This window comes from Schistocerca serialis, chromosome 1 (genome assembly GCF_023864345.2).
Source record: "Schistocerca serialis cubense isolate TAMUIC-IGC-003099 chromosome 1, iqSchSeri2.2, whole genome shotgun sequence".
NCBI lineage: Eukaryota > Metazoa > Arthropoda > Insecta > Orthoptera > Acrididae > Schistocerca > Schistocerca serialis.
This window is the reverse complement of record NC_064638.1, coordinates 76,089,909-76,101,773: the sequence shown is the minus strand read 5'-3', so window position 1 is coordinate 76,101,773 and position 11,865 is coordinate 76,089,909. Positions and strand designations below refer to the sequence as shown.

The window sequence follows — 11,865 nt, the reverse complement described above, 5'->3', positions numbered from 1 at the left end:
CCCATTAAACAACCCACAGTGTCCCCAAGCAGTAACAAAATAGCAAATGCATATCCTGTATTGATGCATTCTGGCAATGGTGATAAAATCCAAGCACTGTTATTTTATCCATTTTTCCCATGATTCTTTTCACAATATTCCTCCATTTCAGATGCCTTCTCTTTCTACTACTGTCTCTCTTATTCAGTTATGCCCTACAAGTAACTGTTTGTAATCAAAAGATGACACAAGTTTACAATTATGGATTGATGTATTCCATTACAGTGATGTGCATGCTATTTCATTCACAGATGACTAATATAGCTAATTATATTGCATTTTTAATACTATGTATGATACACTGTTACTTATAGGCTAGAGACCATCATAAATGTAACACAAGGAAGCTATCCATATGTAAAAGGGTACTTCCAGTTTGCTGAAACTGGTGTCTATGTTCCTTTCCTTGACAATTTTTTGTCATTTTAATGTAATGTGCGTGTCTACCTTATCCACATTACCTTACTTATAAATATAGATATAATAAATCTTAAATTTATTCACAAAGGATCAATTATCTAGGTCTAATGGCTTTTTAATATCTTTTTCATTTACATATTCTCCAATATTTCAATCATGTATTTTGTACAGAATGTGAAGACTGGTAAATAAATCACAAAACCCTATTTCATTCTCAGTCCAATTAATATACAATAGAACATTGATATAACATGATTATTTAAAATATTTTCAATAAATGTGTCTCCATATTCTGGATTGTCTTATGTTACAACCAATAATCAGGCAAAATAATTTAGAAAGCAACGTAAAAAGAATTTGACATCTAGTGCTTACAACAAAGAACTGTAATTCATTTATCTGTCAAAAAATCCAAAATCATTGGTTTTTGTTTTTCACCAGTTTACAACTTCCTTGTTATTTCATACGTCAACGTACAACATACACAAATAATAATGTTCATGCAAAAACACTAAACTTTAAATTGTCTGAAAGATTCTTTGTAAACCATTAATATTATTTCAACATATGATTAAACAGCCAACCAACTGCACATAAATGATAACTACATTGGCCTAGGTTTCAGCACCTACAAGGATTGTCTTCATTAGAATGAAATGTTGCTAAATCATAAAATTACATTACCAAAATGCAATAGTCAGAATCTGCAACAGCTATTCTCAAGTCAAAAGTAAAATAAAACGTTCTAGCCTTTGCCACATGTGCACAGCTGGGAACATCAGACCCAATGTTGATGTTGCTCCCAGCTGGGCACATATGACAAAGGCTAGAATGTTTTATTTTACTTTTGACTTGAGAATAGCTGTTCCAGATTCTGACTACTGCTTTTTAGCAATGTAATTTAACAATTTAAAAACATCTCATTCTGATGAAGACACCCCTAGTAGGTGTCGAAACCTAGATCAAGGTACCATTTATGTCCAATAGGTTGGCTGTTTAATAACTTGTAGCATATGGTCACTAAGTAACAGCCACATTCAAAAATGCATTAATATTATCTTAAAATGCACATTACACATGAAAACCAATGAACACCTACATATGAATTACACATACATGCTGTGAAGCTACATGTCATCAGTTGTTTGTAAAATGGAATGTTCAAGGAGTTGAAAATTAGCAAGTGAATGTAACTCATTAAACACAATACAGTCAGTTGTACATTCTGTCTCCTCACATTCATAAGCTTGAGTGATACAAGATGTAATACTGGTGGTACATAGCCACAACTGAATCGCTAATAGTACATGTAATAATCTTATTTCAGCACACAATATTCACAAAAATGACAGTTTTTACTCCTAATACTGTATATCATAATACACCTTGCCAAATGTGACATCTGGTTCAAAAATACAGTATCAAATACAGTACACCATAAAAGTGTAGTCACAATCTTAAAATCAACTCCATTTTCCTATTTGGAATCAACAAGTCGCCTATATTTGGTCGCAGAAGGACCTTCGCTCACATTAGTATTCAGCAATGCATTGTAGTAAACCTACCACAGATCTGCAAATCATGATGAAACTGTTAGTTCACAAACTGATAAAGGTATGTCTGGTTGCTAGCACAATCTTCTGAAAAGAGTAAAGTGACATACTTCTTGCTCTTCTACATATCTCATAAAATGAGCATGACTGCAGAATCCAATATGGATATCTATCAAAGATCTGTCTTCTCTCGCATCATTCACAGAAGGCAAGGAAGAGGACAAAATAACGGGAAACAAAGTACCTTGTGTCACACACTGCAGTGACTTGCAGAGTATAGATGTAAATTTCTATATTCAAAAAGCAAAACTAGATTATCTTAGGTATGCTAAAAAGAATTTTATTTTTTAATGGCAAATTAAAGAGCTCACACTAATCTCTCAGTATTATGGGTGAATGGTTATGGAAATGAATGTGAATGGCAGAGGTAAATTGAGGAAGACATTACATTAGTGGCATTCGCAGTGACAAATTTCTTTGTACATTCAGACTGGAAACACTTACTGTAGCACACCACGTAAGACAGAGCCATGAACTGCACATAATTTGTGATCAGTAGTCTACCTTCCTATTTGGTACTATTGTATGTGCGAAAAGTTATTCATCAAATCTGAATAAACACTGCAGTCACATCACCAAATACAAAATGAGAGAGCCTTAAAGTCTAATGAGCAAAGGAAAGCTTAGCTTTTTTTTTTCCCCACCAACTGACAGTCAGTAGATTAAAAATAAAGAGCAATCACTATACCAAATAAGATTTGAGAGCAACATTCAATATTTAAAATGTATATAAAACATGCCTTGCAATAATCAATGCCAATCTCAGAATGCAGATTTGACACAGAAGCTTAAAAATGCACCACTTTATAACTTAGAGATACAATTTAACATTACATTTGAACCTTTTTATAAAATGTACATACACTTCACAGTATTCAACAATTTTAATATTAATCTGCTTCAACGTTTCTTTTTCTTCATTAAATGTTTCAGTTTGTTCAGAGCAGATACAACTAAAACACGTGATTCATATGCCCAAACTGAAAGTATAAACAGAAAGCTAATAACACCAATCATAAAATGTATAAATTTAGAAGAGTCAAACAGGTAAACCTCTGAGAACTTTACCAACATACCTGCAGCTACCAGGGCTGCAGAAAAATGAAGACCAGGCATTAGGCCTTTCAGTGGACTGTATGAGGTTCCACTGAAACGTCTATGGATAAATGTACTATTATGCACAATTCGTGCTGTCATGTTACAGCAATTGGCAAGAATGAAACCAACTCCACCCAGCAACTTAGTTAAGCCCCACGAAATGAGTAGAAATGCAAATGACAAAAGAATCATAAAATAATTGTATCGGTCAATCTGTATTGCTGTCATTGTTGCCATTGCATAACATTCTGTGATACCATTAATGGCAAGCAACAGTATTGATACACAATGTGTTTGCATTAATAACGGACCTGGGTACATTGTAAGTTTCTCACCTCCATACAGCAGCAGAAGCAACTTTGAATATGATTGGCCAAATATTACAACAACAAGTCCTAATGACATTAAACCACTCAACAACTGTTTCAGAACCATTGCAGATTCATCTACATCTTCTTTCTTTTGGTCTTTCATAGGCACTTCTCTTTCTACAGTTTGTGAGAAATAAAAATATGCTGCTTCTTCAATTGGGCGAAAAATAAAACGAGCTGCCAGTGAACCCAGATTGTTGACTATATCATAAACACCTTGCTCATAAAATGACAAAACTGAGAAAAGTGTCATGATATATCTCTCACCCTCTGTTAAAATCTGCTTCATTATTCCTTGTTTAAAAAAACTCCACGTCAAAACAGTCATCTGGTAACTGATGAATGCATTATTCTCACATTTCCTGGGAAAGAAGTCAGCCATGGACCGAATAGGAAAACTTTCTTTTTCCTTTCCAGCTTCTTCAGCCTTTTCACGGGTAGAATCTCCATGGCGACCATGGACTTTCTTTCTAACAGTAGCATGCCTCTTCAAGTAACGCCAAAAATATACATAATAACCAGTAGTATACACAAGCACAGACAAAACCTGTGCAACAGAGAAAGCAATTACAGCTCCATTGCGTATATAAATCACAAGTAAAGTAAATGTAACTGTCCTTACTACAACATGTATTGTGTCCAAAATTATTTTGAGCCTCAAAAATAAGAAAACCTGGGCCGTGAGGTACAGTGGTTCACAGAACATTTCAATAATGCAACTTGCGCAGATGGCGTACACTCCAACTGAATAATGCTGTGTGATTTCATGACTAGGTTGTTTAAGTACGTAAAGCCACAAGTACCCAAGCACTATACTCAGAAAAATGCTTAGTGGCACAGTAATCCATATGAGATTGGTGACTTGTTGCCAATTATGCTGTAGTGATTTACTTAGGCAGGCTCTGCGAAATGCTTCTCTACTTATAAAAAGAATTGTGGATTCAAGTAATAACAAACGCACGTTAGTAACACCGATTACATCTTGATTTATGTACCGTATCACAAATGCGTTCATTAAAAACGTAATGCAACGAAAAAAAATTTGAAACACGATATTAAATGTGGCATGCTTGATACTACTACTCAAAATATCCCTCTTCATTGCTTACGTATACGAACACGTTTATGTTCTTGACAGCACACGAAACAGATCAAAGTTTACATTTCACAACCACAAAATAATCTTTAATTATTGATTCATAAACACCAGTGACACGAAACGTCAAAATAAACACATGATGTAAAACACTACATTTAGCCATGGAGAAAAAATACTATGAAACATGGACTCAATAATAACAAAAATTACATCATAAACAAGCGTTAAAAATTTCCAGCAGCCGAAAACAAAACACTAGCAGAAAAGCTGTCTGCTATTTCCAAGGATCATAAACTAAAGATAAACCGTAATGAAAATTCTTAATGCCCACCCATAGCTCAAAAATTATTTCGACAGACAATGAAATGTGCACATGTAAGTCCCCAAGACTTCCTTCAGAAACCTGAGAACAGAATTTTCTGTACAAAGTTCAAGAAACGATCAAATGAAGTAGTTTGTACGGATACTGTCGACGTTCCACAGATTTTACTTCAGAAGGTTAGTTATAACATAACAGTCGCGACACTTAGCCTCGATTTTGTTGTCTTCAGCGCCAGCAGTGCTCCAAGCGGCCGGTAGGTTTAACTGTGAGTTCGGCGCGATCGTGAAAGCGAATAGTGATTGTTTATTTTGATTTATACAATGGTTTTTACCATCGGGAGCGTTTGTAGCGCAATAAATTGCAGCAGCAATAGGAAGAAGACACCACAGCTGTCTTTTTTAGGTTTCCTAAGGATCCTGAGAGGTATATACCATCATGTTACTAAACTCTATCGTCAGGATTCATTTGCAAATGTATGTGTATAAATCATGAATGTTTCGTTTTAGGAGCAAAAACATGGCTAGTTAATAGCAGACGAGAAGACTTTATGAAGAAAGACCCGGTTTACCTGTATAATAATATTAGGTTTTGTTCGCTACATTTCGAACAAAACCAGGTCATGAACGCAGACAAAAACAAACTCGTGTGGAATGCAGTATCCCCACTGTTTGGCATTCCTAATAAGCCACCTCAACTGACGATAAAGAAGAAACAGCCACAAAGATTCGACAGTCAATCTAAAGCTGTAAAACAGTTCTATGACACAGAAGCAGCTAGTTCAACTCTCCATTTATTAGTGCCAGATTCGTGAGAATCATCAACACAAGACCTGCTTTGACGATGAAGTGGTTAGATTAAGTGCAGCTGTTCGTGTCTTACAAAAGCGTGTGAAGTGTCAGAATGTTCAGATCGCTAGACTTCGAGCGAAACTATTATGGGACAAGGAAAGTGCTACAGACAGATTGTTTGAAAATTATTCAAATATTTGGTTTTTCGTGAAATGAAATGTAATGTAATCAGCTCATTATGTTTTCAGCATATTTCTCCCACTATTTGTCAGTTGCTTGTCCCACTTAGAATAATATAAAGATGAAGGTCGTGGAAACAAGTGACAATGACAAACACAGTAGGCCTACATAACGATAAACGAGCTGTCCATCGCTTTTGCATGTAGAAGTACATGTCTGTGCTTCTTACATGTGAATATGTGTGTTTATATTCTTTTGATATCGACGTGGTAAGCTGCAATTCTGTCCAATGTCACAAGTGTTTCTTCACGAATGTGTTGTAGCTTGCCATTCTATTCATGGTTTTTGTTCATACTTGCACTTATTTTAGAATCGATTTTAGAAACATATATGCCTTCTGATACTATACAAACAAGAGGCAAGAAACTAACTCGAATAATTCGGAAATTACGTAGGAAATGGATGCAAACAAACATTATGCTTACGACGCGTCTGACGTTCACCTTACCTGCCACTCTGAGCGCTAGTGTCGCTCCATATGTCAAACGGCAACAACTTTTACAGCAGTGAGTGTCACGACTTATGTTACACTGTGGTTATATGTACCCTGGATGATTTTGCACGCTATATCATACTGATGTGGAACGACTTCTTTTACTTTCACGTCGTAATTTAATTTGTAAATATGGCTTCATGCTAAATATTTACAATGCTTTTTTAATATACAGATGTGAGTTATTAACTCCAATCCACCACTTTTTACACATTACAATAGCAGAAGCTCTTCTAATGAATGGAAGGAGCTATCAAGGTTATACTTATTCAGGTAGTTTTCAAATTTTATTTTACTGTCTGTCAGACATTCTATATCACTGGGTAAGTGATCAAAAATAAAGACAACATTATTGTACACTAATGTTGGTTATTCTTCCTTCTGATATTGTAACTATGTTCATCATTGTTCCTTTTCAACTGCAGTGGACTATTTACAACAAATTTCATGAGAGAACACAATCTATGACCCAGTAGCCAGAAGTGCACCTCCTTAAACAGATGCTTACAAGACGATTGTGCGCGTACACCATATATAGCTCGTTTTTGAGTAACAAAGACTATGATTCACAAAGATAAATTATCTTAGAACATTATTTTATATAACATTAATGATGAAAATATCCAAAATACGTAAACTTACTAATTTGCCTCTCTCCCATTTTTGCAATGATTCCAAGTGAAAATGTGTCTGAACTAAATTGTTTCAGGAGTTCCAAAATGTGCTTTTTCCAGTTTAGTTCGGATCAATATGAATAGCTAAGGATTTTGAAGTTCCCACCCCATTTATTATTTTCTCGCCATGTTTTACACTTATCACTGGTGTAGTGCTCCTGTGCAGAGGTGAATATGTTGCACACTTTTAAAACTGAGTGTGAGACCATTCACAGAAGATCAGTCAATGATACTTCTGAGAACATTATTGACCATTTCCTCTGTTTCTGCATGTATGCTTCGCTTAATTACAGTACTAGTATTATCTACAAAAAGAATTTATTCTGCTTGTTGTATATTAGACAGAAGATCTTTTACAGATGTGAGGCACAATGGCGGATCTAAGATTGAGCATTGGGGAACCCCATACATGATTTCTTCCACATCTGAAGCATTTTCCCATACTAAATTGGTTGAATTACTAAGTAAAACCTTCTGCATTCTTTGTTTAATTATTACATTATCCACTGCTTCGCTATACCATCAGTCCCATAAAACTTCAATTTATCTGGGAAAATACCGTGATTCACACAGCCAAATATCTTAGATAGGTCGCAGGAAATATCAACTGGTACTGTTTTATTCTTTAATGCTTGTAAAATTTGGTGAGTGAACATGCGAATGACATTCTCGAGTAGATCAACTCTTATCAAGAATAAACTGTGATTTTCTGTGGGTATTATTGCTACTAAGGAGAGATACTATTCTAGAATACATCATGTTCTCGAACATTTCCGAAAATGATGTCACAGTGAGACAGCTAGGTTGTTATTGACGTATCTCTTATCACTTACCTTAAAAAGGGGTTTAATAACAGCACATTTCAGTCTCTCTGTAAAAATGCCTTGAGTAGTGCATTGTATATTTCAGGTAAGACTAGGCTTTTTAAATGGGAACAGCTGGTTGCTACCCTACTGGAAGCATCATCAAAACCAGATGAACATTTATTTTTGAGAGAATGTATAATTTACTTACTTTCAGAAGGGAGAATTGGTGATAAATTCATTAAAGATTATCTAAATGTTAATGAAGAGAATACAGAACACCAGATATTTTATATGTAAATAATTTAGACCATGAAGTCAGTCATTTATTTAAAAACTTTTATTTATTTACATTTCTCTTGTGTATTGTCATCAAATGATAAGTTCTACAACCATCATATTTATATCCAAAGCATAATCGTATTATTTATGTAAATATAATTGCCGTGACGAGATACAGACAATTTAACAAAGTAGCTATTTACTTTTGCAATTACAAAAGTTTATATCTGATTCTATCTCATATATCTGCTAGAATTACTGGCATAGGACAAAGTGAATGAGCGTTCCCAGCAAATATTGATTTTTATTCTCATCATTGTTTTTCCTTTGTTGAGAAAATACCTGCATGTATTTATAAATACTCGAGTTCAAAGATGTTTCTGGAAACTAGATTTTCAGACAGTATAAATGGTAAGTATAACATTTTATTAAATGTTTATGGAAAAGCAATAGCAGAACGCCTACTGAGTTAAACAAGGGAAGTGAAAGGAAAAGGCGGACCATCTGCCATGGTTTATGAAGGGTTTCTTGCAGCCTTTACAAAACTGGAGCAGTTTTATAGCATTAGCAAGGACTGACAAAGGTTGGACCATTTTGATGAATATTATAAACCTTACTAGAAAATTTTCAATAAGACACTGAAAGATGCAAAAAAAAAAAAAACAGTTTGTCTGAAACATCAGTGCTCAGTCATTGAACAAAGTCAGAAGTTCATGGAAGATAATTAACAGAGAAACAGGAAAATCATGAGACAATATTAGGAAAACCCTTCAGCTCAAAGTAACCAATAAAGTAATCCTGCTGTTGATAGCAATGCTTCAAACAAATACTTCACAAACATACGCCAAAGAATTACACAGAATAACAAAAGTGATCCTGTGCATGCCCTACATCTGCTTAAAAATAAGGAAGACTCCACCATCAAGTCATGTTATTCATCTCTGACAACAGAGCAAAAGATAGTTAAAGCGAAAAAGAAATTAGATAATGAAGCGTCCACTGACACAATAAGTTTTCAAATAAAACCCTGAACATAGCAACATATGGAATGAAGAAACTACTCTGTCTCCTAGTTGATTCATGTCTGAAGTAAGGTGGTTTTCCAGAGGTAATGAAAATAGTTATGTTGTGCCATTCCACAAAAAAAGGAGCTCCAATGTGCTCTGACAAGTACAGACTAGTTAGTCTGCTACCCATTTTCTCAGAAGTTCTTGAGAAAATAACATATATAGAGTGACCCAAAACCCCATTAACATTCGAAAATTCAATACTTCGTGGAATAATGTAGGCAGAGGGGTAAAAATTTACACTGATGCTTGAAATGGCATGTGACTCCATTGAAACCAAAAAAAGCGCGAAAAAGACTAACACATGGGGCTTCAAATGATATAAAGCCATAATTAGCATAACAACTAATTTTTATGAAAGACAATGTTCTTTATGACAAGTACTCAACTTTTTGGCTGTCATTCATCAACAAAACATGTAGTAGTTCGCTAATATTGTGAAAAGCAGTTCACAGCACAAAGCATAGTGGTGTGAAATTGCCATCAGACATTGTCTTTTAGCATCCCTATTGTGGGCAGACAATCGCAGTAGACTTGTGACTTCAAGTGACTCCGTAACCAATAATCACTCTGGACCTGGAAGACCAAACATGATGCAAGTGGCAGCTCAACAATCGATCCTCATCAAACGATTTGTTCAAGAGAGCTGCATAAATGCTGTGCTGCATAAAATTCATAACTCGCAGCAAGTGTTTATCATCCAGGCTAAGGATGATACGATACTTAACATATCAGAGTATCTCACACTCTTCAGGATTCTCATGCGACATCACTGATGTATTGCTTTTCAGCACCACCCACTGGCCAGTTTTTGCAGTTGGCTTTGGTTTCAATAAAACCTGGTTCCATTTCAGACATGTGAGTAGCCTAATTTCAAACCTGGATCTCTGTCCTTCCAGTTGAGGTATAGCAATCAGTGAGTACCAATCGGGAATGTTCAGCTCTTTTCATTGGTGAAGTTCGTTTGTTTCAGAAATGGATAAATTACATGTCAAATTTTATCGTTCACTTCAAAAGTGGACACTTACACAACAGATTGGTATAAATTTCGGACATTCGCTGAATAAACCAAAGTGAACCAATGATTAGACTGTACATAATCACATGACCCCTGAAATCAGACATGGGGTCTGCCCATGCCAGATAATAAACATGCAAACCCGTATTTCAGATTATGAAGTGTTTTATTAATTAACAGTTAAGTGAGTGAAACAAAGCAAAATGTATCGCCAACGCACAAGGAAAAACCAGGAAGTGAAATCGACAACTTGAAAAGTGGAAAAGAAACAATGAAAAGAGACTGATTTGAACCAACTCAGTGCATTTTAAAGGAAGATAATCAGAGTGATCAGTTAAAAATACCACTAAGGCTCATGCACCTAAACATACAGTACCTTAGAAATAAGCTTAATATATTACAGGTTTTTGTAAGTGAACAGTCACCTCATATAGTAGTGTTAACTGAGCATGGATTAAAATCTGATGAAATTATTTACTGTAAACTAGAGGTCTACTCCTTAGCAAATAGTTATTGTAGACAGCAACATAAGGGTGGTGGTGTGGCAGTTTACATTAGTGAGAATCTCGAGTACAAGAAAATAAACTATCTAGACCAGTACAACAAAGAAGGCTTGATTGAAGTGACAGGCATTGAAGTCCACACCAAAGAGTGTAGAGGGGTTATGAGAAAACATAAAGTTATTGGGATTTACCATCCACCAAAGGCTGATGTAGTTAGCTTCATAGACATATTTAGTAGAGTAGTGGGACGTTGTGGTCCCAGTGACCTAACTATACTTGGTGATCTGAATATTGCGGCAAAATCTTCCAGTTTGTGTAAAATGAGGTTAATAGATACTCTTAACTCATATAATCTCATAAATGTAGTAAATAGTGATACCAGGGTAACAAAGTCCAGAACTAGCAGAATTGATTACGTTATATGATGTAAACATATTAAAGACAGTGTTAGGTGCTGGAATATGGATTTTCACTACTCTGACCACAAATGCCAGCTTGTAGAGTATGTAAACACAAGCATCCCAAAAATGACAAAAGTTATCGAAAATAAAAGAATCCTAAAAGAGGGTAACATCCTTGCCCTAAGAAATAAATTAGCTATAGAGAACTGGGATCTGGTTTACCAGACTGAAGGATCTGAAAACAAATGGGCTAAATTCTATGATACTATGCTAAGACACTTTGACAGTTGCTGCCCTGTTAAGAAAATACAAAGAGTGTTCACCCATAACCAAAGTGCAAAAACCAACAGACTGATACTTCCAGCAAATATGATAAAACTCAGGCAAAACATCCAGGACCTGGATGTGTTACACAAGTCAACAAACCTGCAGGTTTTTAAGGCCAAGTACAACGAAGCCAAGAAAATCTTTAAGAAAGAGCTTTCAAATCTAAGAAAACAGATATACAGCAGTGAAATAGCTCAATCAGACAATGTAGCCAAGACCTCATGGAGAATTGTAAATCAATGTTGCAAAGCCACACCGAAGCCAGAAACTGAAATTTTAATTATAAGACATGAAGGAAACACAATTA

At 35.2% G+C, this 11,865-nt stretch overlaps 1 protein-coding gene across 1 annotated transcript; it reads right to left on the bottom strand.

Moving 5' to 3' along the window:
• Nucleotides 1-258: 258 nt before the first annotated feature.
• LOC126461903 (protein RFT1 homolog) lies at nt 259-4,885 on the bottom strand. The gene has a single exon (XM_050096032.1). It carries the CDS (start codon nt 4,641-4,643, stop codon nt 2,973-2,975), a length of 1,671 nt encoding a protein of 556 aa, XP_049951989.1. The 5' UTR covers nt 4,644-4,885; the 3' UTR covers nt 259-2,972.
• Nucleotides 4,886-11,865: the final 6,980 nt, after the last annotated feature.